General features: G+C 54.4%; 4 protein-coding genes and 4 non-coding genes across 66 annotated transcripts; 6 read left to right on the forward strand and 2 right to left on the reverse strand.

Moving 5' to 3' along the window:
* Positions 1–26: 26 nt before the first annotated feature.
* RAB34 (RAB34, member RAS oncogene family) lies at positions 27–4,200 on the reverse strand. Of its 21 annotated transcripts, none has more exons than XM_015437819.3 (11): positions 4,139–4,200; positions 3,257–3,335; positions 2,947–3,038; positions 1,731–1,796; positions 1,538–1,639; positions 1,379–1,443; positions 1,194–1,245; positions 957–1,014; positions 770–860; positions 531–638; positions 27–448 (listed from the first exon to the last, which is right to left on the reverse strand). In XM_015437819.3, the coding sequence occupies exons 1-11, from the start codon at positions 4,180–4,182 to the stop codon at positions 381–383; spliced, it is 825 nt and encodes a 274-aa protein (XP_015293305.3). In that variant the 5' UTR covers positions 4,183–4,200; the 3' UTR covers positions 27–380. The 21 variants fall into 21 exon arrangements, with proteins under 21 accessions (XP_015293305.3, XP_045232117.2, XP_065388395.1 ...); XM_045376182.2 differs by having other exon boundaries at positions 933–1,014; XM_065532323.2 differs by having other exon boundaries at positions 3,257–3,469.
* Positions 4,201–6,525: 2,325 nt separating this feature from the next.
* On the forward strand, positions 6,526–10,661 carry RPL23A (ribosomal protein L23a). The gene is made up of 5 exons (XM_005583259.5): positions 6,526–6,604; positions 7,291–7,474; positions 9,036–9,212; positions 9,876–9,945; positions 10,171–10,661. The coding sequence occupies exons 1-5, from the start codon at positions 6,580–6,582 to the stop codon at positions 10,183–10,185; spliced, it is 471 nt and encodes a 156-aa protein (XP_005583316.1). The 5' UTR covers positions 6,526–6,579; the 3' UTR covers positions 10,186–10,661.
* On the forward strand, positions 7,137–7,203 carry LOC123569606 (small nucleolar RNA SNORD42). The gene has a single exon (XR_006693422.1). It is a non-coding gene; the product is annotated as a small nucleolar RNA SNORD42 (small nucleolar RNA).
* LOC123569614 (small nucleolar RNA Z17) lies at positions 8,899–8,970 on the forward strand. The gene has a single exon (XR_006693429.1). It is a non-coding gene; the product is annotated as a small nucleolar RNA Z17 (small nucleolar RNA).
* On the forward strand, positions 9,729–9,789 carry LOC123569607 (small nucleolar RNA SNORD42). The gene has a single exon (XR_006693423.1). It is a non-coding gene; the product is annotated as a small nucleolar RNA SNORD42 (small nucleolar RNA).
* LOC123569613 (small nucleolar RNA Z17) lies at positions 9,987–10,058 on the forward strand. Its single transcript, XR_006693428.1, has one exon. It is a non-coding gene; the product is annotated as a small nucleolar RNA Z17 (small nucleolar RNA).
* Positions 10,662–10,667: 6 nt separating the features above from the next.
* TLCD1 (TLC domain containing 1) lies at positions 10,668–13,218 on the reverse strand. Of its 2 annotated transcripts, none has more exons than XM_005583261.4 (4): positions 13,053–13,218; positions 11,798–11,880; positions 11,618–11,700; positions 10,668–11,203 (listed from the first exon to the last, which is right to left on the reverse strand). In XM_005583261.4, exons 1-4 carry the CDS (start codon positions 13,103–13,105, stop codon positions 10,820–10,822), a joined length of 603 nt encoding a protein of 200 aa, XP_005583318.1. In that variant the 5' UTR covers positions 13,106–13,218; the 3' UTR covers positions 10,668–10,819. The 2 variants fall into 2 exon arrangements, with proteins under 2 accessions (XP_005583318.1, XP_005583317.1); XM_005583260.4 differs by lacking the exon at positions 13,053–13,218 and adding an exon at positions 12,218–12,528.
* NEK8 (NIMA related kinase 8) lies at positions 12,125–26,883 on the forward strand. Of its 38 annotated transcripts, none has more exons than XR_012425429.1 (15): positions 12,125–12,317; positions 19,216–19,421; positions 19,972–20,204; positions 20,438–20,569; positions 21,042–21,250; positions 21,411–21,472; positions 21,555–21,736; positions 21,831–21,981; positions 22,405–22,481; positions 22,823–22,940; positions 24,189–24,335; positions 24,544–24,707; positions 24,800–24,958; positions 25,135–25,293; positions 25,681–26,355. XR_012425429.1 is itself a non-coding variant. In XM_015438063.3 (15 exons), exons 2-15 carry the CDS (start codon positions 19,286–19,288, stop codon positions 25,707–25,709), a joined length of 1,962 nt encoding a protein of 653 aa, XP_015293549.1. In that variant the 5' UTR covers positions 12,125–12,317; positions 19,216–19,285; the 3' UTR covers positions 25,710–26,883. The 38 variants fall into 38 exon arrangements, 8 of the variants coding, with proteins under 8 accessions (XP_015293549.1, XP_073874961.1, XP_065388381.1 ...); XR_012425430.1 differs by having other exon boundaries at positions 25,684–26,355; XM_015438063.3 differs by having other exon boundaries at positions 24,185–24,335; positions 25,681–26,883.
* The last annotated feature ends 237 nt before the right edge of the window (positions 26,884–27,120 follow it).

A 27,120-nucleotide genomic window follows, 5' to 3' on the forward strand; every position in this document is an offset into this window, starting at 1 on the left:
CCCAGCAAAGAACTCCAGCCCCAAAGTGCTCATAACAAAGACATTTTAATGCATAAGGCACAGTGAGAGGCTGGAATCAAGCATCCTCACACACAAAGGGCCCAGCAGGCTGAGCAAAAGAACAGAGACACTCTTCCCCACTACCGCTGGGCACCCTGGACAGTCCCCTGAAGAGTAGGGGGCATCCAGTCTTTGGCACAGTGCCTGGAGCAGGAAGTGACTAGCATGGTCCCAGCTACCCCTCTGTGGGAATACTGCCACCAAGAGGCAGCTCTTTGGTCTGGATACAGTCAGTGCAAATGTTCAGGGGTCAAGCTCTGGAGGAATGAGGGTGGCACAGTGTCCCAGGGCTGGCAGTCCCTGAACAGTCTCCTCACCCCTCATGGGCAACATGTGGGCTTCTTCTTGCTGGCAGTTAGGTAGAGGTTGCTGTCATCACTGTTGATGCCTAAAGAAAGGTGGGAAATATGTGAAGCAGGGATTGGAGGCTCACTGTGCCCTCTGCCATCCTCAACCAGGCAGGCACTCACGGACAACATCCCCAATGCGTCGGGCCCCCGATTTCTCCAGCTCAGCCAGCACATTGGCCTCAAAAGTCAGTGCTGCCACGCGGAAGAAGAATTCTCGGACATTCTCACCTGACACAGGGAGCAGATAGGTGCTCAGGGGCAGTGCCAGATCTGGGGACACAGGGCACAGCTGGAGGTATAGCAGTGAGAGGAGAGCCAGGCAAGAGTGTCACAGCAGAGCCCTGAAGCCTCCAACTCACCAGTGAGAGATGAGACTGCCCAGTACTCAGCCTTCATCTCCTGGGCCACCTGGAGGGCATCTTTCTCCATCAGCGCATACTGAGCAGGGGTCTGAGGGAAGGCCACAATCAGAGGGGGGCATTCCCTCACCAAGCTGGGAAGTCCCCCCACTGGCACACTCACACTCAGATCCTTCTTGGAACCTACGAGGAAAAGCAGCACACTGGAAGGGTCATTCTCCTTCAGGGCATCAGCCAGCCACTGCCTGCCACGGGTGATGGAAAGTGAGGGATGAGTAAGCCTGCAGGGCCCCTCCTGCCGACATTCATATGCCCAATTACCCCCTCTCTGGTGCAACATGCATTCTTCTTCTTCCTGACCACCCTTCTGTTCTGAACCCTCTCTTCCCGGAGCCTCCCATTATATTGCAGGATGCTCACATACTTGGTATGTTCCAGAGATGCCACATCATTCAGGTTGAAGACAACGATAATGGCTGGAAGAGTGGTAGAAACAGCCCCAGGTTGACAGGGAAGACACTACTGCTCATTTCCCCAATTCTTCCAGCTCCAGATGAGAAGCCATGTGCACTCTGAGACCCACCTACCCCACTTCACCCAGCCCCTTACCTTGAGCTCCTCGATAGTAGGTTGACGCAATGCATTTGAACCTCTCCTGTCCAGCGGTATCCCAACTGGGAGGAAGGAGGAGTGAAGCACAGGTAGGTATGTTGGGGGGTGTGGGTGCTGGGGGGAAGGGATAGCTGGAAGGGGTGTGGAAGCACTCACAGCTGCAAACTGAAGGGGATACCCAGCACCTCAAATCGTTCCATCTCGAAGTCCACTCCAATGGTGGCCTTATAATTCTTATCAAAGGTGTCTTTGCAGAACCTGAGAGGGTACCAGATGCTCCAATCTGGAGCCAGCCCACCTGTCTAGGTTTCGCCCCACCCTGCCCAGTTCAGCTCCAGCACCCCCTTACCTATTAATGAGGCAAGTCTTCCCCACCGACAGGTCCCCCACCACAATGATCTTGGAGATCTTAAATCTGCTGGACACAAGAGTGGGCAAGGGGAGTGGGCACGAGCTCTTTCACCCTAGGGAGTCCCAATGCTCCTGACTAGGTCCAGAAAGGTAGCTGCACCCAGGCTGAGGGTATTATAGACACCAGGCGTCCCAGGCAGCTGCCTGAACAGATGTGCTGGAGAGGAGTGCTTTGTGCTCCAGCAGCAGAGAAACGTGAATTTGAATCCCAGCTCTCACACTGATTAGCTGTGTGACTTTGGACACATTATTTAGCCTCTCTAAGCCTCAGTTTAAACATTTAGGTGAAGTTAGTATATATTTTATTGGGTCGTTGTGAAGGTTAAAATGAGATAAATGTCCTATATTCTAAGACACCCTCCCCCCCATTTTAATGTCTCTGAAATCAGAATATATCTTAAGTGATGGACGTTTCAATAAAGATAATGATAGTACCCAACACTGCCTGGCACACAGCCAATGCTTAATTAATGGTGCCAACTGTTATCAGTATTACCTTTAAAACCCACAATAAAGGCCAGGTGCGGTGGCTCAAGCCTGTAATCCCAGCACTTTGGGAGGCTGAGACGGGCGGATCACGAGGTCAGGAGATCGAGACCATCCTGGCTAACACGGTGAAACCCCGTCTCTACTAAAAAATACAAAAAACTAGCCGGGTGAGGTGGCGGGCGCCTGTAGTCCCAGCTACTCGGGAGGCAGGAGAATGGCGTGAACACGGGAGGCGGAGCTTGCAGTGAGCTGAGATCCGGCCACTGCACTCCAGCCTGGGCGACAGAGTGAGACTCCGTCTCAAAAAAAAAAAAAAAAAAAAAACCCCACAATAAGACTCATCCCTGTAAGCACAGCCAGACCCCTGCCCTGGGGCTCCATGGATGCTATGTGAGGATCTGAGCAGGTGATCACCTTCCCATCTCAGACACCTTAGTCTCTACTCAGGAATCCAGCTGCCACCCTTCTAACCAACGCCATCTCATAGAACTCACAACAACCTTATTGGGAAGAAAGGAGAGGACACAGGGGCTTAAAGGGGAAATAACCATAAAGCTGGTAGGAGCTGAAATGAAGCCCCAAGGGGGTGGGGGTGGTTGTTTACCCTCGTTATGACTAGAGTTTCCTGGGACCTCCTCTCTTTGCTGTGGGTGTCCCTAACTCACCCCACGGTGCCTGTCCGGTGTTCCTGGCAAGCGCAGGTGACGCGGGGGTGGAAGTCTTTGTGCACGTGCAAAGCGGCCTCCTTCCTCAGGCACTTAGTGGGAAGGATGAAAGAGAATGGAGCTTCCCACTCCTGGCCCTTGTCCCGTAGCCAAGCGGCCCGGGTAGGGGTGGAGTGCAGGGACCACCCAGAAGCAGCAGGCCTAGCTGGGTGGCAGGGCTAGGCCCAGTCCTCTAACTGGTCTGGTGCCGCCTCCGCCCCGCCCACACCCCGGGCTGTAGACAGAAGCCCGACGTGGCCCCGGCGCCTACCTGGGGCAGCTCTGCCAGGACGCGATCCCTCCGCACGGGCGCCAGAATGTTCATCCTGCCTGCGGCCTTCCAGGGCGCCCTGAGAAGGCGCCGAGGCCGGATCCGCGCCAGCGACCCGGGCGCGTGGAGAGCCGACGATCACCCGCGGCCGGGGTGTCCCGACTACAACTCGGGGCCACGGGGACCCTACGGGAGCCCGAGGTCTCGGAGACGCTACGACCACCGCGGGCCACGGAGATGAAACAATCACCCGGGGCCGGGGCGAGCCCACAATCACCCGGGCCCTGGGCGTTCCGAAGATGACTCTGGGGCGAGGAGACTCCTCCGCCGCCAATTGGGGGCGGGGAGTCCCGTCTGGTGTGGGCCGGGCCCGCGCAGACCCTACGATTACGCGGGGCCTGATAGCTCCTACAATAACCCGGGACCGCTGAGACCCGACGTCATCTCGGGGCTGAGGCTGCCCTACCATTACAGAGTGGCCCCGGGGCGCGGAGTGGCCCCGCCACACGGGGTCAGTGTGGGCAAGGGCGGCGCTGCCAAGGCCAGCAGGCCGCTGGAGGAGGGGGCGAGGGGCCCAGTCCGGCTGCAGGGCCTCAAGTCCCACTCCGCTGGGACTCCGCGAACGCTGTAACACGATCCCCGGAAATTCCTAGCGAAGGGCCGCCCCCCGCCCCTCTCCTGGCCGCGCCAGGCCTCGCTGCCCGCCCTCGCCTCCCCCTCCTCTCCACGCCTCTGCGCTGCCCTGCTCAGGCTCCCTCGTCTGACGCTTCACCGGGCACCAGGACCGCCCCCAACCAGGCTGGAGCCTATCCAGATAGGGACTCCCCAGGCTGCTCTCCCCTGCACCTCTATGCCCGGCTCCGCCTTCAGGGGGACCCTTACCCAGCCGAATTGGTGACAGGGAATCGGAGACTGCTGCGCAGCATCTGGCGATGCCAGAAACCAGCAGGGAGGGGAAAGGGGGAGAGAAGGGGCCTAAGGAGAGGCGGCGCTTCCCTCCTCAACTCCAGGCCTGGGAGGTGACTCACAGAGTCTGCCCCCGCTCGCCCTTCTGCCCTGGGAGGTCGGGGGTGGTGGTGGTGGAGGGGAAGCGTGCTAAGGGGGTGCCAGGGTTAGAATGAGGTGCCCACCGAGGAGAGAGACGTCTGAAGTTTGGCGTCTTTTCCTTCAAGGCTGCTGTGTAGATTGTGAGATGGGAGGGCTGAAGATCAAGCTGCCTCCCTCTAGGGAGGTTAAAGAAGGGCTAAGTGGACCCGGAAACTCCGCTCTTTGGGGTGGTCTCCGCTCTGGGAGGCGGGGACTCCCCTCTGATATGGGTGTTCATTGTTCTGGCCCTATTGGAATCTATCCCCCAGAGACAACTTCTTTTTGCAAAGTCCTGCAGGATAGAAGAGGGGGCAGTGCACAATCAATTTCACCGTCAAAGGGGACATCTCTAGTTTTATGAGGGGAGAGGGAAGACAGAAAGGATCAAGTGGGGATGGGTTAGGCACACACCTTAGGAGATGCAAACCTGAGCGTTATGAAAACTTTCTCTGTGTCTGGAGCTGAATTTGAGGATGTAAAGATGACCAGGACACGGAAGGGAAGACTAGTTTTGGGCAGGGGATTGTGAGTGAAGTTACTAACAGGAAGAACTAGCGAATCTTGTAGAAATGTGTGGAATTTTCATAGAACTTCAAGTGCATTATCAGGAAACGCAGTGAAACTGACAGTGTCGCAGGTAAAGAGGGGCAGATGTAGCCGCCTTGTACTTCCTCTGACACTTTTCCTCCTCGTGACTCGGGTTTTTTTTTTTTTTTTTTTTTTTGAGACAGGGTCTCACTCTGCCACCCAGGCTGGAATGGCTCACTGCAGCCTCGACCTCCAGGGATGAAGTGATCCTCCCACCTTAGCCTCCCAAGGAACTGGGACTACAGGCACGCACCACCACGCCCGGCTAATTTTTGTATTCTTTTGTAGAGACGGGGTTTCGCCGTGTTGTCCAGGCTGGTCTCGAACACCTGGGCTCGAAGCAATTCGCCCACCTTGGCCTCGCAAAGTGTTGGGATTACAGGCGTCAGTCACCGCGCCCGGCCCTGACTCGATTTTTTCTGCCACCAAATCACTGTTACTGATAAACCACATTCCTCTCTGTTCGACCGAGCAAATCCTGCTCCAGCAGTCTAGAACTTAGCTGTATCTAACTCCCGAGTCAATCTAAATGTGTTCTTTACTCTTGGCAGCGTTCCTGCCTCCTGGCATGGCAATCCTCTTCCCTGAGACTGGCAGTTGCTCAAGATGGAAAGCTCCCAGGACCAGACCCGAGCGACAGCCGGCTACGCCGTCCGCTTGCCTGAGCAAATAAACGCGTGTCTTCAAAAAACTACAACCCCCATGGTGACATGCGCCTGTAGTCCCAGCTACTCGGGAGGCCGAGGTAGGAGAATGGCGTGAACCCGGGAGGCGGAGCTTGAAGTGAGCCGAGATCGCGCCACTGCACTCCAGCCTGAGCGACAGATGCTCAAAAAAAAAAAAAAAAAAAGGCCGGGCGCGGTGGCTCACGCCTGTAATCCCAGCATTTTGGGAGGCCGAGACGGGCGGATCCCGAGGTCAGGAGATCGAGACCATCCTGGCTAACAAGGTGAAACCCCGTCTCTACTAAAAAATGCAAAAAAATTAGCCGGGCGAGGTGGCGGGCGCCTGTAGTCCCAGCTACTCGGGAGGCTGAGGCAGGAGAATGGTCTGAACCCGGGAGGCGGAGCTTTCAGTGAGCTGAGATCCGGCCACTGCATTCCAGCCTGGGCGACAGAGCAAGACTCCATCTCAAAAAAAAAAAAAAAAGGCCGGGCGCGGTGGCTCACGCCTGTAATCCCAACACTTTGGGAGGCCAAGGCGGGCGGATCACGAGGTCAGGAGATCGAGATCACGGTGAAATCCTGTCTCTACTAAAAATACAAAAAATTAGCCGGGCGCGGTGGCGGACACCTGTAGTCCCAGCTACTCCGGATGCTGAGGCAGGAGAATGGCGTGAACCTGGGAGGCGGAGCTTCAGTGAGCTGAGATCACGCCACTGCACTCCAGCCTGGGTGACCTAGCGAGACTCCATCTCAAAAAGAAACAAAAAAAAAAACTACAACCCCCATGAAGCTTTAGTGCCTTTGAGGGGAGGAGTGGCGCATGTTTGTTCACGCACGAAGAAGAAATTAAACCTAACTACCGTTCCCAGAGGGCGCCACTCTGCAAATTACCAAATCAGCTCTAAGTACAAAGCATCGCGAGTCTTTGATGAGATTTGGCGCTATAAGCCTGTGAGAACGGGCATCGGAGACCCTTTTCACAAGATGGCGCCGAAAGCGAAGAAGGAAGGTGTGTGTTGGGGATGGGGCCGCCGCTGGTTTGCCAGGGATTGCCGCGCCGCAGAGGGAACGAATTGGGAGCATGGCTGCTGGGCTAAGTCCTGAGGGCTCTGCTCCGGGGTTGCTACCCGCGTTTCGGTCACGCTGCAGTATACTTGGGCCGCGTGGGCCCAGCCTCATGGGCTGAGTTCCGGTGGAGGGAGTTGGGGAGGCAACCCGGCCGACATCATCCGCCAGGGAGGGCCAGACATTCGCCTCTGGGAAGCTACACGCATCCGTTGGTTGGCATCCATGGTTGACGCATCCATGTCCCCGGGCCTGTAAGAAGTTAGTGCCCTCAGCTTTAACCATTTTTCCTTCTGGTTCATGTTTAACCGGGCTACATTACCCGCCCCCCTCTCCGCTGCCTGGTTTTGCGATGGGGTATGTGTAAAATTCCTAGGACATTTTCTGGAAAGTACTAAGCGTTCGTTCAGTGCTACTTTGTTTTATAGTCGTATCCCTGGACTGACTTCGAGTTGGTCGCTTTCGCCTCTGGTATCGTGCATGTGATGGAAAAGTTTTAATCTCCTGACATTTGTGATGTCTTCAAAGGAACCACTGATGCACGTGTGGCCAGGGTCGCCGACTGCAGTTCTTGGGGCCGGAAGTAACCGATTGCTAACCCGCACCCCGTTTTCTTTTCTTCTCTACCAGCTCCTGCCCCTCCTAAAGCCGAAGCCAAAGCGAAGGCTTTAAAGGCCAAGAAGGCAGTGTTGAAAGGTGTCCACAGCCACAAAAAAAAGAAGATCCGCACGTCACCCACCTTCCGGCGGCCCAAGACACTGCGACTCCGGAGGCAGCCCAAATATCCTCGGAAGAGCGCCCCCAGGAGAAACAAGTCAGTACTGCCCCCTCTACCCATGAAAAGATTTGGGTATTCTCCATTGGTAATTTGGAAATCACTCACCCTGTGTGATGGTTTCTCAAACACAAATTGTGTCCAGTGTGCTTCTCTAATTGGAAGTATGAGGAGATTGTTTCTGCTGTATTTACAAAACTGGCAGGAATTCTTTTTAAATCAGCTCAGAGGCCGGGTGCGGTGGCTCACATCTGTAATCCCAGCACTTTGGAGGCCGAGGCTAGCGGATCACTTGAGGTCAGGAGTTCGAGACTAGCCTGAGTAACATGGAAAAACTCCGTGTCTACTAAAAATAGAAAATTAGCCGGGCGTGGTGGCGCATGTCTGTAATCCCGACAGAGGCAGGAAAATCGCTTGAACCCGGGAGGTGGAGGTTGTGGTGAGCCGAGATCGCACGATTGCACTCCAGCCTGGTCAACAAGAGCGAAACTCCATCTCAAAAAAAAAAAAAAACCCTGAGTCTCAAAATTTGTTAGGTTAATTATTGCTTCACATGTGGTCACGGTTTGAAAACTATTTTGGGGGTACTGTAAAGTAGAATACAGAGATTCCTTGTTCGTAGTTCCTACTGCTATAGGGAACAATCCTTGAGGGTGAGAACGTGGATTGATTCTTGATGATAATGGGGATTCCGTTATCTGTATTTGGCAGTTATGGGCTGCTGCGATGTATAGAAGCTTCTTTGCATTCATTTTCCCAAATTTTCATATTGCTCAAGGAATGGTTGGGGGGAGATGGGCAAAAGGTTGGGCACTTGAGTATTTGAGCTACCAGTAATAACTAACTTTTTAGGGAGCACAGATTTGAGTAGAACCATGGTAGTAGTTACTAGCAATGGGTTTTTGCTGTTTCTACTCTTTCCTAACAGAAAGAGTGGATTGTGTTCAATAGGAAAGCAGTTCACAGACTGTCTTCCTGCCCTTCCCCCCACCAAGTTGGACCTAGGATTGAGTGTGATGAGGTTTAGACCTGACCTGGTTTCAAAACAGGAAAGTAGTGTCTGAGTAAACAGCCGGGCTCTGACTTTAAATGGGGGAAGCTGTTACAGTTGTGCTTAAGCCACTGTAAGTTTAACCTCAGCTGTGCATAAGAATTTGCTCCTGGCCCAATTCTGCCTCGGCCTCCTGAGTAGCTGGGACTACAGGCTTGCACCACCACGCCCAGCTAATTTTTGTATTTTTAGTAGAGAGGGAGCTTCACTAAGTTGGCCAGGATGGTCACGATCTCTTGACCTCGTGATACGCCTGCCTCAGCCTCTCAAAGTGCTGGGATTACAGCCATGAGCCACCACGCCAGGCCCAAAGATGATTCTTTAATCACTTGAGGTGTAAGAGCCCTTCAAGAGAAAGAAAATGTACAATGTTCTGCCCCTGGGGTTGGGGCTTCAGGCTCTTAGATTTCAGGGTGCAGGTGATGACACTGTAAAACGACCAAAGTCTGAACAAAATGATTGGTACCTCGTTGTCTGATGCCCTAGGCTCTCCTGGCTCTGGGCTCCAAAGAAGGCCCAGGCCAGGTGACCCCATTTTGCCTCTCCTAGGCTTGACCACTATGCTATCATCAAGTTTCCGCTGACTACTGAGTCTGCCATGAAGAAGATAGAAGACAACAACACACTTGTGTTCATTGTGGATGTTAAAGCCAACAAGCACCAGATTAAACAGGCTGTGAAGAAGCTCTATGACATTGATGTGGCCAAGGTCAACACCCTGATTCGGTGAGCTGGGCCTCAAGGGATGGGGAGCGGGCTGGACCAGCAGCTGGAGCCAAAAAAAACCTGCATTTCATGAAGCTCTTTGATGTTTAGATAGTCCTGGTAATGCAGGACTACACGTATAGTCCCAGTTATGCAGGAGGATCCTTTGAGCCCAGGAGTCACCCATGATTTGCCCCATTGTACTCCAGCCTGAGCAACCAAGCAGGGCCCTTTAAAAAAAAAAAATCCTCTGGACCTTTCAACAGGGGAAAAAGGTTCCTTGACTTAAACTTGGAGTAGGTTTAGCAGTGTGTGAGCCTTGAGGCAGGAATTACAGGCTGCCTTAATTACAGACCTTTGTATGGACCTGAGACAACACTTTCTAGGACTTGATTGGGGGTTGGTGCTCATTTTCTGGGTCCCTACTTCTATTTTCAAAGGCCACTAGAGTGCAGCAGATTACCTTGGTTTAAGTCTTAACATGGCCTGTGGTGTTTCCCATAAGAGAATTGGCTTCGTGGCTTCATGGTGTCCTCTGGGTTGATGGAAAAATAATCATTGGAAAAGAATGACATGAACAGAGGAACCATTGAAGTGCTGGAGGGCTGGAGGACTGGAGGAGGAAGGGAGAGGGTGTGGGGGCAGTGAGGGTGGCAGGGACTAAGGCTTCCTTCTCTACCCCAGGCCTGATGGAGAGAAAAAGGCGTATGTTCGACTGGCTCCTGATTACGACGCTTTGGATGTTGCCAACAAAGTAAGTTTCCTTCCTACAAACCCCCTATCATTCACCCCTTGGGTGCAAATGATGCATATGTTAGCGACCAAAGCCTGATTTTTGCTGATTAGTCATAATTAACTGACTGCACCCTATCTTAACAAACCTTATCCTCAATGTTCCTCATTTTGCTTTCTGAAAATAACATTCCAGCTTAATCTTCTTGTTTCAGCTCCAGTAATGAGGCTCCCTTTTGTTTTTCAGATTGGGATCATCTAAACTGAGTCCAGCTGCCTAATTCTAAATATATATATATATATCTTTTCAACATATACGTGCCTCTCTGTCAATTTCTGGTTGGGCTGGGAGGCCACACACAGTGCACTGACATAACAGGGCTTGGGCAAGACTCCTGTTCTACTCATCCTTTTGAAATATTCACCCTGCCACTCTACCATGTGTGATCACTCCAGAGATCTTTCTGACTAGAGTTAGTGTCCTAGGAAAACCGGAACTCAGAACTTGCCTCCATGGTTGAGGGTAACAAGAAGCAGTACAAGAACCCCTTCTTTTATCCCTGGAAGAGGCTGTGTATGAAACCAGTGCCCTGGGTTTGAAGGACATTAGCATCCATTTCAGGGGAGTGTGGATTGGCTGGCTTTCTGATAGCATTTTGTCCTCACACACCCATCTACTACGTCCAACCGGTCTGTCTGCTTCTCTCACCCCTTGCCCAATAAAGGACAAGGACTTCAGAGGAGTGCTTTCATTAGTGTTTTCAATAGTGTGGGCGCAGGCTCGGAAGGTGGAGAGGCTGGCCCCAGAGGACGCCCAGGCTTGGGGCTAAGTCCCAGTTTCCATGTGAAGCTGTTTCTGGCCTTGTCTGTTTTTGTTGTCCCAGGCTCTGTGCCTCTCACTCAGTCAAGAACTTGTCTTTGTGTTGCTTCCTGGGGACACGCTCGGGGCAGAAGTCAGAGCGGAGGAGGCGGGAAAAGTAGATTATGATCATCACGTCCAGCATGAGCAGGATACCCAGCAGGAAGGTGCCCAGGGTCCTCTGCCTCACATAACGCAAGAAGAAATGGGTGAGGTAGACCTGAGGGGCCAGGCGGAAGACGAAGTACATGACCAGGTTCACATACTTGTTAACCCTATAGAGGAGATGATCCTGGGCATTATTGATTTTCATCATCATGCGAATCGTGAGGAAGATGTTGCTGACTTCCACCAGTAGTGTTAAGACACCACCACCGACAAAGCTGCTCCAAAAGATGCCAGAGAAGAAGGCACCCATGGCCTAGCGGGAAGAAGGGAGAATAGGAGTTAGGGAACCAGATGCAGATGCTTTCCTGGACTTTGGTGGGGGGTATCAGATTGAGGGCTGGAAAATCCCAAATTTCCACCTGGAATAATAGTTTATAGTGGATAAGATGCTTTGTTTTGTTCGTTCAACATTACTAGGTTTTGATCCCTGCTCAGCTTCTGGCTGTGGATGATGTTCAGTCTAAAGAGGCAGTGAGACCATGGGTTGCTGGCCTTTGAACAAGCACACAGACTGCTAACCTCAGCATCCTAAAAATAAGTAGCAGCACACAGGTGGGGGGGTGGGCGGTAAGAAAACACAGCCTTCTCCCAGGTTCAGAAAGACGGAGCTGAGACTAGGTTGCTGACTGACACCAGGCCTATACCACATAATCAGCTTCTCTCTTACCATGATGTGATGGACGAGGTATTCCCAAGATGCTCGCGCCTGTCCGCTAGCCACGATGTCCACCGTATCGTGGATGAAATACCCTAGTGGAGGGATGGGGCAAGAGGTCACGAAGGACTGAACAAGCAGCTTCCTTCTCCCTGTCCCCAGTTGGCCTCCCGCTTCCTGGGCAAGACCTACCTGCAGAAAAGCAAACGAGCAAATAGCCAGAAAGTGACCATGCCGTCTCAATCTCCACCAACATGTCGGGAGTCTGCCATACACTGGAAAGGAGGGAAGAAAGCAGGCTCTGCATTTTGGCACCCTCAAGGACCCTCACCTTTCCGGTTACCCTTCCCAGCCCCGGGGGAGCCTGGGCTCGCCCTAGTGGCTGACTGGGAAGCTAAGAGTGGCTGGGCAAGACCCAAGAGCCTCCAGTTTCCCAGGGGCGATCCCCCTCCCCTGGGGCCACTGCGGCTTCTGGTTGGATAGGATACCAAACGGGATCAGGTGAGACTGCGTGGCCTCAGCCCGCCGATGAGCGATGGGGGTAGTAACACAGAGCCGACCCCAGCTCCCTGCTCAGGATCCCCCGGCCACCTCATCCCCACAGTCGCTTACCACAGCAGTGCCCAGATCCCCGACACAATGGAGTGAGCGAAGGAGACGAGCAGGTTGTGCCAGCGCCAGGTGCGCAGGGGGTCGGCGCGCACGTGCACAGGTAGGGGCAAGCGACTGAGCGCGCGCCGGAGCGCCCGGAAGGTCAGCGTGGCGCCCAGGAGCAGCGGCAGGGCGGGGTGCAGCAGTGGGGGCATGCTGGCCCTCCCTGCCGTCCGCCCTCGAGGCCGCCTCCTAGGGCTGTTCTGGGAACCTGGGTCCCTCTCGGACCAGTCCAGTCCGGCCGCCTCTCCCGCCGGGCGCCAGCCCCACACAGTTTCGGCGAAGCCCTCTACGCCCCTTGACTCCTCCTCGCCCTCCCTGCTAGGCCTCTGCCCCCGCCCCCAGACGCCCGCGCCCCCGCCCCGCCCGCCTGCCCCCGCCCCTCAGGCGCTGCTGCCGCGCGAGCCGGGTGTCCCCGCGGCCTCTCGGTCACCGGCCGGCTCCCGCGGACTTTGGGTAACTAGGAGCTGTGCTGGGGGCGTCGTCGCCGAGGCACCCCTCGCTGGCGCCTCCCGACGGCCGACGGAGTCCCAGTTGCCGTGGCTCGCCCGGCCTCATTAACCCGCGTCCCCACTTTTCCCCGGGCCACCAGCTCCCCCGCCCTGGGCGGGTACCGCGAGAGCTCTCTCCACCCTCTACCTTCTGCGAAGAGCTGGACGGGACCCGACACGCCCACGCCCCTTAAGTCCTGGTCCTGGGGTGGATTCAGGAGCCCCGCCTCCGACAGTGGTCTCGGTGCAGACCCAGTGCCCCCACCGCACCACTCGCAGTCTTCTGACCCGGGACCCGGGTTTACCCGTCCCTCCCGCGCCCGCGAGGTGGGCGCTTGGGAACTGCTGAGTAACCCATCGCCACCTCTCCCCGCCCGCTCTTAAGCTCCCGGGGCCGGGCGGCTGTCACAGTCCTCCCTCAGACAGTCCCGGCCCTCGGCCTGGCTCCCCGGAGGCTGGGCAAGCAAGACCGCGGATTTGCCGGGACTGCTGGGGTGACCCGCGCTCTCCAGGCCGGTAGCTTGCAGCAGTTGCGGCTCCTGGCCACTAGGTGTCAGCCTGCCCTCACTGTGGCGCGGGCTTCCTCTCCCGCCTCCGAGCGAGGCGGCTGCTTTCGGGGAAAGTTTAGGTAAACTGGGCGAAAGGAGGAGCCGCTGAGAGCTAGCGAGGGAAGTGAAGCGGGGGTGAGGGCGGGGAGGGAGAAGAGGGTGGTAATAGAAGAGGGGAGGGAAGAAGTGAGGGAGGGGAAAGGTGCTGCGGGAGGGAGGAAAAAGCCAAAAACCTGAGGCGCAAGGACCCACGGACCAAGCCGTTTGAGTGTTTTCCTCCCCTATGGCTCCAAGGTTACACATTAACCCCTGTGGGACTCCTAGGTTAATCAAGGCGCAGTCGGTTTCTAGGTGAGAGCACTGGTGTCCCGGGTGAGCGGCTTTCCCGCCCCTCCCCTTGGCTCACAGAGCTGCTCTGTCCGCCGGCCGACACCGGCCTGAGCCAGCGCCCATCAGCAGTCCTTCCCCGTGGGCGGGTTTGGGTACCCTTGCGAAAGCCGGGGCAGGGTTTCTTTCTTTCTTTCTTTCTTTTTTTTTGAGATGGAGCCTCACTCTGTCGCCCAGGCTGGAGTGCAGTGGCACGATCTCGGCTCACTGCAACCTCCGCCTCCCAGATTCAAGAGATTCTCCTGCCTCACCCTCCCGAGTAGCTGGGATTACAGGCGAGCACGACCATGTCCAACTTTTTGTATTTTTAGTAGAGATGAGGTTTTACCATGTTGGCCAGGGTGGTCTCAAACGCTTGACCTCAGGTGATCTGCCCGCCTCGGCCTCCCAAAGTGCTGGAATTACAGGCGTGAGCCACCTCGCCTGGCCGAATACTGAGTTTTTATAGAGCTCCAGCTGAGCAGGAGCCCGGGAGAACCTGGAATTAACCTCACTTCCGGTAAAGAGCCTAGCTAGTCACACTAACCAGCCCTCTGCCTCTAGGCTTTGTCTTGAGCTCATTTCGGCGAAACCGCGGTCTTTCCTTTTCCCCTTGATGCTTTCAGGTAGTGATTCACTTCCGCCCCCATCTTCCCCCATGGGGTTCACCCTAGATGAGCACTGAGGGCAGATTACCCTCCTGCAGTGCGTGTGTATGAAAAGCGAGTTGAGAGTCCTGACCAGCGCGGTGCTCACTAGTCGGGACGGCCTGAGACCGTGTCATGTCCTCCCCAGGTGAATCAACTTGCACAACTTGGGATTTCCCTCGTCCCTCCCTAGGCAAACACGAAACTAACTCTGCTGCCTTCTCCCAGGAGCGCTGGCCTCGGTCGTTTTGGTTGTGTTTATCGTTTGTGTGCCAAAGAGAACCCGATTTCTCCTGAAATAGCGTCACTCGTGGGCAAGAAGGGGGTCGATCCTCTTCCCACCCCCGCCCGGCCTGTGGGGTGCAACTCTCAGGAACGCGACATCCTTTTAGTCTAGCAAGCTTTACAAGGGCTGGGTATATGCTTGGGAGGGGCGGGTACCGTGCCCGCCATTGCGGGGCGCGCCCTATTTTCTTGCCCTATCCCTTGGACACTGCGTGGGGCAGGGTCGTGAGGGGAAAGGTGACGGCGTGTCGCAGCGGCAGGTGTGTGGTGCAGGCCCACAAATACGGACGCGTGGCGAAACCCACACCTAGCGCGCTGGCTCCGCCCCGCAAGCCGCTCGCCGTGAAGGGGCGGGGCCCAGAGTGGCTGGGTCCGCGCACGCGCCGCGGGGGAGACGGAAGTGAAACGCTAAGAAATGAGATGGAGAAGTACGAGCGGATCCGAGTGGTGGGGAGAGGTGCCTTCGGGTGAGCCAGGGCTCTGGGGGAGGAAACTGCTAAAGGATAGGGAAAATAAGCCCCAATTCTGCCCGCGAACTCGCCGCCCGCCTAGACCCGCCCCAAGGCGTGTACGCTACTCTGGGAAGCTCCGCCCAAGCTTCCGGTCCCTATCCCGCGGGGAGACTCCGCCTCTACGTGGGCCACGCCCCTGACAAGCCCATTGGCCCGCCCACTGAGTTCTGTTAGATTCTTTATTCATTGGTTTTACAAATACTGAGTGCCAGCTATGTATGTCAGGCTTTGGGCCCTGGGTATGCTGTTAGAACCGGAACAGGCGTGGTCTTTTCCCTCTTGGAACTTACTGACTATGGGAAAGTTATACAATAAACAAAACATTATGAATTAAGAAGTTATAGCAGTTATGAAGGGTTATTAGCAGGTTGTGAGGCTAGAGTACATTACCAGGGAGAATACTTATATGAGATGGTCAAGGAAGAATTCTCTGAGAAGGGAGATTGATTGATTGATTGATTGATTGATTTTTGAGACAGAGTCTCCCTCTGTCACCCAGGCTGGAATTCAGTGTCGCGATCTCGGCACACTGCAACCACCACCTCCCGGGTTCAAGCAATCGTTGTGCCTCAGCCTCCAGAGTAGCTAGGATTACAGGCGTGCGCCACCACGCCCGGCTAAATTTTTTTGAATTTTTTTTTTTTTTTTTTTTTTTTTGAGACAGAGTCTCCCTCCCTCTGTCGCCAGACTGGAGTGCAGTGACGTGATCTCGGCTCACTGCAACCTCTGCCCCCCGGTTCAAGCGATTCTCCTGCCTCAGCCTCCCGAGTAGCTGGGACTACAGGCACGCACCACCATGCCCAGCTAATTTTTTTTGTATTTTTAGTAGAGACGGGGTTTCGCCATGTTGGCCAGGCTGGTCTCAAATTCCTGACCTCAGGTGATCCGTCCGCCCCAGCCTCCCAAAGTGCTGGGATTACAGGCGTGAGTCACCGCGCCAGGCCAGAAGTGAGATTTAAGGCCAAGACTTGAGGAATGAGAACCAGTAGTCTGAAGGTGAAGTGAGAGCTTTTCAGGCAAAAGAAATAGCATATGTGAAATTTCTCACATGGGAAAACAGAGCATTGAAGAAACTGAGAAAAAGACTAGCATAGTTGGAATGTAGTGGGCAAGATAGAGAATGGTATGAAATGTAATTGTCGAGGGCGGGGACTAGATTATGGCCTGATAACCTGAGGTAAAAGGGTTCATTTGCCACAAAGGGTTTTGTTTTGTTTTTGTTTTTGAGACGGAGACTTGCACTGTCGCTCAGGCTAGAGTTCAGTGGCACGATCTCAGTTCACTGCAACCTCCGCCGCCCAGGTTCAAGCAATTCTTCTGCCTCAGCCTCCTGAGTAGCTGGGACTACAGTCACACGCCACAATGCCTGGCTAATTTTTTATTTATTGTTATTTTATTTTATTTTTATTTATTTATTTATTTTTTGAGACAGAGTCTCCCTCTGTTGCCCAGGCTGGAGTGCAATGGCACCATCTCGGCTCACTGCAACCCCTGCCTCCTGGGTTCACACCATTCTTCTGCCCAGCCTCCCGAGCAGCTGTGACTACAGGCGCCTGCCACCATGCCTGGCTAATTTTTTTGTAGTTTTTAGTAGAGACGGAGTTTCACTATGTTAGCCAGTATGGTCTCGATCTCCTGACCTAGTGATCTGCCCGCCTCAGCCTCCCAAAATGCTGGGATTACAGGCGTGAGCCACCGTGCCCGGCCCCAGTTTTCAGGTTTTTTTTTGTTTTTTTTTTTGTTTTTGAGACGGAGTCTTGCTCTGTCACCTAGGCTGGAGGGCAGTGGCGCAATCTAGGCTCACTGCAAGCTCCGCCTCCCAGTTTCTCGCCATTCTACTGCCTCAGTCTCCCGAGTAGCTGGGACTACAGGCGCCTGCCACCACGCCTGGCTAATTTTTTGTATTTTTAGTAGAGAGGGGGTTTCACCATGTTAGCCAGGATGGTAAGATTTTTAAATTACATTCTGGGACTGGGATGGTGGCTCATGCCTATAATCCCAGCATTTTGGGAGGCCGAGGCGGGAGGATGTCTTGAGGCCACAAGTTCAAGACCAACCTGGCCAACATAGTGAGACTCCATATCTATTAAAAAAAGAAAAAGAAACAAATAAAAAATAAATGTCATTCTGGTTGCCATGTAGAATTTAGATTTGAGGGTGACAGGAATGAAAGGGACCATTTTGGAGAGTTGTACAGTATTTTAGGGAAGAAATTATGATGAGGCCGGGCACGGTGGCTCAAGCCTGTAATCCCAGCACTTTGGGAGGCCGAGATGGGCAGATCACGAGGTCAGGAGATCGAGACTATCCTGGCTAACACGGTGAAACCCTGTCTCTACTACAAAAAAAAAAAATACAAAAAACTAGCTGGGCGAGGTGGCGGGCACCTGTAGTCCCAGCTACTCGGGAGGCTGAGGCAGGAGAATGGCATGAACCCGGGATGCGGAGCTTGCAGTGAGCTGAGATCCGGTCACTGCACTCCAGCCTGGGTGACAGAGCGAGACTCCGTCTCAAAAAAAAAAAAAAAAGAAATTATGATGACTATAGGGCAAGGGCTATAGAGAGGGTACAGAGAATTTGATGGATTTACAGTATTTTGGAGGTAGAAATGGGATTTTCTGATGTGCTTGTGTGAGATGGAGGAAAGATTCTAGGGTGATTTTCTTTTTTCTTTTCTTTTCTTTTTTTTTTTTTTTTTTTTTTGAGACAGAGTCTTGCTCTGTCCCCCAGGCTGGAGTGCAGTGGTGCAATCTCTGCTTACAGCAAGCTCTGCCTCCCAGGTTCAGGCCATTCTGCTGCCTCAGCCTCCTGAGTAGTTGGGATTACAGGCGCCTACCATCACACCCAGATAATTTTTGTATTTTGGGTAGAGATGGGTTTCACCATGTTGGCCAGGTTGGTCTCAAACTCCTGACTGCAAGTGATCTGCCTCGGCCTCCCAAAGTGCTGGGATTACAGGCGTGAGCTACCACACCCGGCCTAGGGTGATTTTCAAGTGTCTGTTTTTTTGTTGTTTTGTTTTGAGACCGTCTCACTTGGTCACCCAGTCTGGAGTGCAGTGGCGCGATCATGGCTAACTGTATCTTCAACGTCCCAGGCTCAGGTGATCCTCCCACCTCATCCTGCAGAGCAGCTGGGACCACAGAGGCTTGCCACCATGCTCAGCTAATTTTTTTTTTTTTTTTTTTTTTTTTTGAGAGACTGGATACACCATGTTGCCCAGGCTGGTCTTGAATGCCCGGACTCAAGTGCTCCACCTGCCTTAGCCTCCCAAAGTGCTGAGATTACAGGCCTTAGCCACGTGGCTCTGCCTCAGGTTTCTGATTTGAGCAGTTTCTGATTTTAATAACTGGAGGATGGTGGGATCATTTACCGAGATGGAAGAGACTGAGCAAGGAAAGGTTTGGAGGCAGGAATCAAGAATTTTATTTTGAATTTGTTAAAATTTAGGATGACTATGAGCCATTCAAGTGAATATCTGAGTCCGGGGTTCAGCAGAGAAGTCTGATCTTGAGGTAAAAATTTGAGACTTGGATCAGCTTATAGTCCACTCATTCAGCAAATACTTATTGACCACCTATTGTCTGCTAAATATTGGGCTATGCACTGGGGTCATTGTGGTGAACAAGAGTGTTGTAGTTCCTGCTTTTATGGAGACTGACCACAGAATTAAAATAAAATAATATGAATGGCTTCTATTCATTGAGCATTTTCTTTGTGCTGGCCACTGCGCTCAGTGCCTTACATGCACTTTCTCATCCTCTCAACAACCCTGGGAGGCCCGTTTTTTTTTCCAGACAATGATGTCACATAGTGTATTAAACCAGATAACTAGTAAGAGAAGGTGCCCAGATTTGAACCCAGGCAGTCTGTGGGAACTTAGAGATCAAGACTAACTTTACCTCACAGTGGCTGTGGTAAAACTGAAATCCCACACAGCTTGTCATCAGTTCTCCCTGTTCCCAAGCTCAGTGTTCTGTGCACTTGGTTAGATGACCTCTTAGTCTAGAACCCTCTTCTAAGAGACATCAGTCACCAGGCTGTACTGCCCTGCCTGATATGTGGCTGGAGGCTCAGCTGGTAACCTGTCCCTGTCCTCCATATCCCTAGGATTGTGCACCTATGCCTGCGAAAGGCTGACCAGAAGCTGGTGATCATCAAGCAGATTCCAGTGGAACAGATGACCAAGGAAGAGCGGCAGGCAGCCCAGAATGAGTGCCAGGTCCTCAAGCTGCTCAACCACCCCAATGTCATTGAGTACTACGAGAACTTCTTGGAAGACAAAGCCCTCATGATTGCCATGGAATATGCACCAGGTGGGCCAGCCTCCTTATGGTGACCTGGCTGGAGGGGCCTCTTATCTCTGGGACAGGCAGACATAGATCACCTGGCTTCCCTCCGTGGAATGAGCATGGCCAAGGGTTAGAGTTCCGGTCCCAGTTATCTGACCCTGGCTAGCCCCTTCTCTCTGTTCCCAGTGCCCTGTTATATACCTAAAAGGAGGCCCGTTGGCTCACGCCTATAATCCCAACACTTTGGGAGGCCAAGGCAGGTGGATCATGAGGTCAGGAGATCGAGACCATCCTGGCTAACACGGGGAAACCCCATCTCTACTAAAAATACAAAAAAAAAAAAAAAATTAGCCTGGCTTGGTGGCGGGCGCCTGTAGTCTCAGCTACTTGGGAGGCTGAGGCAGGAGAATGGCTTGAACCTGGGAGGCGGAGCTTGCAGCAGTGAGCCGAGATCGCACCGCTGCACTCCAGCCTGGGTAACAGAGCGAGACTCCGTCTCAAAAAAAAAAAAAAAAGGAGAACGGTTGTCGTGGTGTGAGAAAGCCTGGATCTTGATTAGTCCTTTGGGCCACAGGCGGCACTCTGGCTGAGTTCATCCAAAAGCGCTGCAATTCCCTGCTGGAGGAGGAGACCATCCTGCACTTCTTCGTGCAGATCCTGCTTGCACTGCATCATGTGCACACCCACTTCATCCTGCACCGAGACCTCAAGACCCAGAACATCCTTCTTGACAAACACCGCATGGTCGTGAAGATCGGTGATTTTGGCATCTCCAAGATCCTTAGCAGCAAGAGCAAGGCCTACACGGTGCCTGGGCATGGAGGGGACCTCCAGGGTGCTAGAAGTCTTGAGGGCCAGGACCTAACCCTGCCTCCTCCTCTCCTGCTAAAACACCCTTGGCCCTTTGGCTCGTTTGGGTGGTCCTGCAGAAGGAAGCCCCTTGGCTTGCTTTGAGGAGAAGCTGTCCCCAAATGGCCTTATGTGCAGAGACCCTGGTCTTCCCTCCCTGCAGGGCTGTGATCCCAGCTTCTCTCCTGCAGGTGGTGGGTACCCCATGCTATATCTCCCCTGAGCTGTGTGAGGGCAAGCCCTACAACCAGAAGAGTGACATCTGGGCCCTGGGCTGTGTCCTCTATGAGCTGGCCAGCCTCAAGAGGGCTTTTGAGGCTGCGGTGAGTATACGCACCCTCCAGGGGACAACTGGGAAATGTACTGCCTGCCCCAGCAGGCCTCAGCTCCAGCCACCTCAGGTTTCTCCTCTAGCTGAGTCATGTCTCTCCCTTATCAGATTACCCTAGGGGAGGGCTATGGGTGTCCCTCAGACTATGGATTTCTGAGAGTACATCTTGCCTCCCATTAGACTGAGGGCTCCTGAGGGCAGGGCTGTGGCTTTCCCAGGAGACCCTTCCAAGAGCAAGACTTGAGTTTTCCCAGCATCCTGGGGTTTCTGAGGACATAGCTGCAGCTCCCCTATCAGACTAGGGATCACTGAAAGCCAGGTTGGACTCCCCTATCAGTCTGGGAGTCCCCTCATCAGACTGAAGTCTCTTGAGGGCAAAGCTGTTATTATCCCAGGAGACCAGGGGCTGGAGCTGGGGGGTGCTGCCCTCACTTCCCCAACTTCCCAACCTGGTGCCTTCACAGAACCTGCCAGCACTGGTGCTGAAGATCATGAGTGGCACCTTTGCGCCCATCTCTGACCGGTACAGCCCTGAGCTGCGCCAGCTGGTCCTGAGTCTACTCAGCCTGGAGCCTGCCCAGCGGCCACCACTCAGCCACATCATGGCACAGCCCCTCTGCATCCGTGCCCTCCTCAACCTCCACACCGACGTGGGCAGTGTCCGCATGCGGAGGCCTGTGCAGGGAGAGCGAGCGGTCCTGGGTGGCAGGGTGTGGGCACCCAGTGGGAGCACAGGAGGTGTCGGGCAGAGGGAAACCTGGGGCAAGTCCTCCCTTCCTGCATGTAGGAATGTCAGGAGGGTCTGTGTCCTTAGGCCCCCATCTGTCCTACAGGGCAGAGAAGTCCGTGGCCCCCAGCAGCACAGGGAGTAGGACCACCAGTGTCCGCTGCAGAGGTAAGTGGGAAGAGGCCGCCAGTCCCCATGGACGCCACACCATTCCCATCAGTTTAACAGTCCCCATGTGCTGTACCTGCAGGTATCTCCCGGGGACCTGTGAGGCCGGCCATCCCACCACCCCTGTCATCAGTATATGCCTGGGGTGGTGGGCTGGGCACTCCCCTGCGACTGCCAATGCTCAACACAGAGGTGATCCAGGTAGCAGCTGGGCGCACACAGAAAGCCGGCGTCACGCGCTCTGGGCGTCTCATCCTGTGGGAGGTGAGCAGGCCAGTGGGTGGCCTGGACGTGTGGAGGTATAGATCCACAGCAGGGTTAGGGTGCTCAGGCGCTGCCCATCCACCTGCCCCTGCAGGCCCCACCCCTAGGTGCAGGCGGAGGCACCCTCCTCCCTGGGGCAGTGGAGCAGCCACAGCCCCAGTTCATCTCGCGTTTCCTGGAGGGCCAGTCGGGCGTGACCATCAAGCACGTGGCCTGTGGGGACTTCTTCACTGCCTGCCTGACTGGTGAGCTGTCGGGCCTACCTTGTGGGACCTGCTCTAAGGCCCCACAGAGCACCTTCTCTCTTCTCTTGCAAACCACGCAGTTAATGAATGCTTCTGTCTACTAGTTATGGAGTTATTGCTTCTGGCAAGTAACTATTGAGGAGATTTCCTTACACAACCTCCTTTACCCTACGGACGGGCCTGGCAAGGCAGTCATTATATTATCCTCATTTGACAAGTGGGGACGCTAAGGCTCAGAGAGGGTGTCACTTGTCCAAAGTCACATACGTTTGAAGAGACTCGTAACCTTTTCTCTTCCTATCCCGTCCTTTCAGCCCTGGTCCCCAACTTTATTTTGCTGCTGCAACCCACTAGAGGACCAGGCTATCTGGAAAGACTATTTAACTTCTCTCCCTTCTCCTTCCTCACTGCCCTTCTCTCCAGACCGAGGCATCATTATGACGTTTGGCAGCGGCAGCAATGGGTGCCTAGGCCATGGCAGCCTCACTGACATCAGCCAGGTGGGTGTCACATGTACTTTGGAGAGGGGGAAGTGGGGAGATGGCGGGGAGCCCACATCTGAGAGCTGACACCAGATTGGGGGCAGGGGAGTTCCCAGCAGCCACAGGTTCCTCTAGATTCCCAGATGCACCTGCCCTGGGCCACCTACATCGGGGGAAGTACAGAAAAACCAGGCTTCCCCAATGGTTGTCCACCTGGCAGTGTGTATAGCTGGAGTTAAAGACATAGCCACCTCCTGAGAATGTGTATCCTCCAGCTTTGTCCCTACAGGGGGTGTTGAGGCCAGATGGCTAGTCCCAGACCCTTTGCCCAGTTTCTCCTTGCTTCCTCTCCTCTCTAGCCCACCATTGTGGAGGCTTTGCTGGGCTATGAGATGGTGCAGGTGGCCTGTGGGGCTTCTCACGTGCTGGCCCTGTCCACTGAGCGAGAGCTATTTGCTTGGGGCCGTGGAGACGGCGGTAAGCTCCAGCCTCTAGGCCCCATCTCACAGCATCCTCAGCCATGACTTGCTCCCCTTCATACCCACCTTCCACCCCACAGCATGTTCTCTCCTCCCTCTTTTCTCTCAAATTCTCTTCATTCATTCAACAAACCTTTATTTTACACCAACTGTGCACATGCTGTGCTGGGTGCTGAGATGAGATGGAGATGTGGCTTCCTTCAGGTGTTTGAGGTAATGAAGGAAATTTCATTCAACCACCTATTTTTTTATTTTGAGACGGAGTCTCGCTCTGTTACCCAGACTAGAGTGCAGTAGCGTGATCTCAGCTCACTGCAACCTCCACCACCAGGTTTAAGCAAATCTTCTGCCTCAGCCTCACGAGTAGCTGGGATTACAGGCACCCACCACCGCACCCAGCGAATTGTTGTATTTTTGTAGAGACAGGGTTTCACCATCTTGGCCAGGCTGGTCTCGAACTCCTGACCTCATGATCCACGTGCCTCAGCCTCCCAAAGTGCTGAGATTACAGGCGTGAGCCACCACACCTGGCTCATCCACCAGTTTTTATTGAGGTCCTCTTTGGGTCAGGCATCAGGCTGGGCGTTGAAACTAGAGATGACACTGATGGGTTCCTGTCTTCCTGGAGGACTCAGTCTAGTAGGAGAAAGATGACATTGCCAGCATGCCCGAGAACAGACAGCATCAGGGCTACACCCCGGTGCAGAGGTGTGGAACTCAGTGAACAATAATGTCAACTGGAGGAGAGAGATGGCATCTGAACAGGGCTTTATAAGAAGGAGGATTTTGAGTCGGCGTGGTGGTTCACACATGTAATCCCAGCACTTTGGGAGGCTGAGGCAGGTGGATCACGAGGTCAGGAGTTTGAGACCAGCCTGGCCAGCATGGTGAAACCCTGTCTCTACTAAAAATTAAAAAATTAGCTGGGCGTGGTGGCTCATGCCTGTAATCCCAGCTACTCAGGAGGCTGAGGCAGGAGAATCGCTTGAACCCGGGAGGTGGAGGTTGCAGTGAGCCACGATCGTACCATTGCATTCCAGCCTTGGCGACAGAGTGAGACTCGGTCTCAAAAAATAAAAAATAAATAAAGGAGGATTTTAACCAGCAGAGGGGCCTAGGAAAGGCATTTGGGACTGAGAGAACAGAGAACTCATGCTGTTCCCTCCCCTCAGTGGGCCCTCCTCATCCTGGCGTCACCCCCACTAAAGCTCAAATTAACTCCTTCTGGGTTTCTTGTCGTAGGCAGACTGGGACTAGGCACCAGGGAGTCCCACAGCTGCCCCCAGCAGGTGCCCATGCCCCCAGGACAGGAAGCTCAGCGAGTTGTATGTGGCATTGACTCTTCCATGATCCTCACTGTGCCTGGCCAAGCCCTGGCCTGTGGGAGCAACAGGTGAATAGGTCATCAGGGTGACTAACCTGCCTCCGGCTCTCCTTGGCTGTGAGTGCTCTATCCATCATTGCCTACCTCTCACCAAAGACCAGAATTGAGGGGGTTGAGGGTGCTATTGGTTCAACCCAGGGTGGGATCTGTCTCCTGGTGCACCAGCTCCTGCCCAAACTGTCTGTCAGTTGGATTTGGCTTCTGGCTCTGCCCTCAGGTTCAACAAGTTGGGCCTGGACCACCTCTCCCTGGGGGAGGAGCCTGTCCCTCACCAGCAGATGGAGGAGGCCCTGAGCTTCACACTACTAGGCTCTGCACCCCTGGACCAGGAGCCCCTGCTGAGTGTAGACCTGGGCACTGCTCACTCAGCTGCTGTGACTGGTGAGCAGGACTTGGGCTCTGGAGGCCAGAGGGGGACTCATGATCTCCTTGGTACCCTGTTGAAGCACCCCTTTCCTTCCTCTCCCCTATAGCCTCAGGTGATTGCTACACTTTTGGCAGCAATCAGCACGGGCAGTTGGGCACCAATGCTCGCCGAGGCAATCGGGCACCCTGTAAGGTCCAAGGCCTTGAGGGCATCAAGATGGCAATGGTAGCCTGTGGGGATGCCTTCACCGTAGCTATTGGGGCAGGTGAGGACTGAGCGTGGCGGGGGCAGGCAGTGCCATGAGCAGTGCGGGCTGAGGGTTGCTGCTGAGGGCCACTGGACTCTGGAGCCTCCCAGGGGCCATCCTGGCAATGTGGGAGGGGAGATTCTGCTCAGGCTGTGCCCACTTCCCACTTCCCTCCTGGGGATTCTTCCTGGCAGAGGGTGAAGTGTACTCCTGGGGCAAAGGGGCCCGAGGTCGACTGGGAAGGAGGGATGAGGATGCCGGACTCCCTCGGCCAGTGCAGTTGGATGAGACACACCCTTACACGGTGACTTCCGTGTCCTGTTGCCATGGAAACACCCTCCTGGCTGTTCGCCGTGAGTTTTAACTTCTCCCACCTCACCACACAACCCAGCTGACCCCTGCCCACACTCCCACCCCCCGTGTTCACAGATGCCCGCATCACCAAAAGCATCTTTAGCCCTCAGATAAAAATAGCTGAAGCTGCGGTTAAAAAGCTCAGTTTCCTGCCCCGGGTGGCCAAGGCGGGTGCTTCTTGGGCCTCATGGAAGGGCTGCCTCCACTGCTCCCCAGGGGGCTCACATGCATTCTTTCTCCTACTGCTGAGTCCCGTTGATGCTGAACCTCTCTTTCTGGCCTAACAGGGTCCAGAATCCAGGGCCCAGTAGGAGTGGGAGGTGGGTGAGAATTTCTGGAGGCACTGCCCTCAGAAGCTGCAAGGGTTTCTCTTTGATACCCTCCAGCAGTCACAGATGAGCCGGTCCCCCCCTGAGGCACCTGGATACACCTCTGGACCACCCTGATACTGCTTCTCCTCTGAATGTTCTGAAAAGTGCAGGTGCCCAAGGCATGACTGTTGCAGCCGTCTCCTAGATTGGGTCATCATGGGGTATCCGGGCTGGCAAAACCCCTGCTCTGCTTTTGGCCTTGGATATGGAAACCTCAACCACTTTGTTTTCCCACCACCTCTTTGCCTTTCCTACCCCTTCCTCCCTTCAGTCAGTGTCCCCAGGATCCAGCCTGGCTACAGTTAGAAGGCAGACCTAGCCTTTGGAAGCAGAGCCTTACCAAAAAAAGGCTGAAGGCAGCTGTAGCTCCACATAGACCGTGCCCTTTCCCCCAGCCCAGTTAGAAAATAAGTCTGGGCCGGGGGTAGTGGCTCACACTTGCATACCCAGTGCTTTGGGAGGTCAAGCCAGGAGGATCCCTTGTGGCCAGGAGTTGTAGACCAGCCTGGGGACCATAGCGAGACCGCTGTCTCCACCAAAAAAAAAAAAGAAGAAAATAAGGCTGGGTGCGGTGGCTCACCTGTAATTCCAGCACTTTGGGAGGCCAAGGCGGGCGGATCACTTGAGGTCAGTAGTTTGAGACCAGCCTGGCCAACATGGTGAACCCTGTCTCTACTAAAAATACAAAAATTAACCAGGCATGGTGGCGGGCGCCTGTAATCCCAGCTACTCTGGAGGCTAAGGCAGGAGAATCCCTTGAACCCTGGAGGCGAAGGTTGCAGTGAGCTGAGATCGCACCACTGCACTCCAGCCTGGATGACAGAGCAAGACTCCCTCTCAAAAAAAAAGAAAAAAAAAATGTCTTTGGTGCTCACTGGGACTGTCTCCATGCTTTGGAGCCGGGCAAGCCAGGGCCTGCCTGGACTGACCATTAGGCCTGCCTAGCTTCTGCATAGCCTGGGGCAGGGCGGTCCCCGGGAGTGCTGCCATCTCCCCCACACTTTCATCCTAAGGCAGGATTTGCTCGACGTCTGCTTGCCTCTTTTCCCCAGCACGAGGACAGGAGCCACTACGTGTCTGCTGCAGAAAAGATCCGCGCTGCAGATAGTCCGTCACCCCATGCCTTTCTCCAGAAACACTTGAGAGAAAGGGTAGCTAGTGGGACCAGACTGGTTTCTCAGAGCACAGGAAGTAAAGCCAATAAAAATATCAGCTGCCTGCTGGAGTGTGGTGTCTTCAGGGGCGGGTGTGGCGACCAGGCACCCCAGGACTGGGCTGGGCGCGACCTCGGTGGCAGGGCTGCGGCCAAGGGAGGAATGTGGGCACAGCCGGCGGCTGGGGTCGAAGTTCTCTGGCCCAGCGCCCAGTCCAGCCTCCCCGCCCCAGCTGGGCTCCCCGGAGCTGGTTGCCAGGCTTCGGCTGCCTAGCACCTGGAAGCTGGGGCCCCGGTTCCTG

This window comes from Macaca fascicularis, chromosome 16, assembly GCF_037993035.2.
Source record: "Macaca fascicularis isolate 582-1 chromosome 16, T2T-MFA8v1.1".
Lineage (NCBI taxonomy): Eukaryota > Metazoa > Chordata > Mammalia > Primates > Cercopithecidae > Macaca > Macaca fascicularis.

Coding starts and splice junctions, on each gene's coding strand:
- NEK8 (XM_065532309.1), top strand. CDS start 14,377: ATGAAAAGCGAGTTGAGAGTCCTGACCAGCGCGGTGCTCACTAGTCGG. Junction 21,982..22,404: donor CTTCACTGCCTGCCTGACTG/GTGAGCTGTCGG, acceptor CCTTCTCTCCAG/ACCGAGGCATCATTATGACG. Junction 25,294..25,680: donor CACCCTCCTGGCTGTTCGCC/GTGAGTTTTAAC, acceptor GATACCCTCCAG/CAGTCACAGATGAGCCGGTC.
- TLCD1 (XM_005583260.4), bottom strand. CDS start 12,411: ATGCCCCCACTGCTGCACCCCGCCCTGCCGCTGCTCCTGGGCGCCACG. Junction 11,881..12,217: donor GGGATCTGGGCACTGCTGTG/GTAAGCGACTGT, acceptor CCTCCTTTCCAG/TGTATGGCAGACTCCCGACA. Junction 11,701..11,797: donor GCTCGTTTGCTTTTCTGCAG/GTAGGTCTTGCC, acceptor TCCCTCCACTAG/GGTATTTCATCCACGATACG.
- RAB34 (XM_045376182.2), bottom strand. CDS start 4,182: ATGCTGCGCAGCAGTCTCCGATTCCCTGTCACCAATTCGGCTGG. Junction 861..932: donor GTTCCAAGAAGGATCTGAGT/GTGAGTGTGCCA, acceptor GCCTTCCCTCAG/ACCCCTGCTCAGTATGCGCT. Junction 639..769: donor GGCAGTCTCATCTCTCACTG/GTGAGTTGGAGG, acceptor TCCCTGTGTCAG/GTGAGAATGTCCGAGAATTC.
- RPL23A (XM_005583259.5), top strand. CDS start 6,580: ATGGCGCCGAAAGCGAAGAAGGAAG. Junction 6,605..7,290: donor GCCGAAAGCGAAGAAGGAAG/GTGTGTGTTGGG, acceptor CTTCTCTACCAG/CTCCTGCCCCTCCTAAAGCC. Junction 7,475..9,035: donor AGCGCCCCCAGGAGAAACAA/GTCAGTACTGCC, acceptor TGCCTCTCCTAG/GCTTGACCACTATGCTATCA.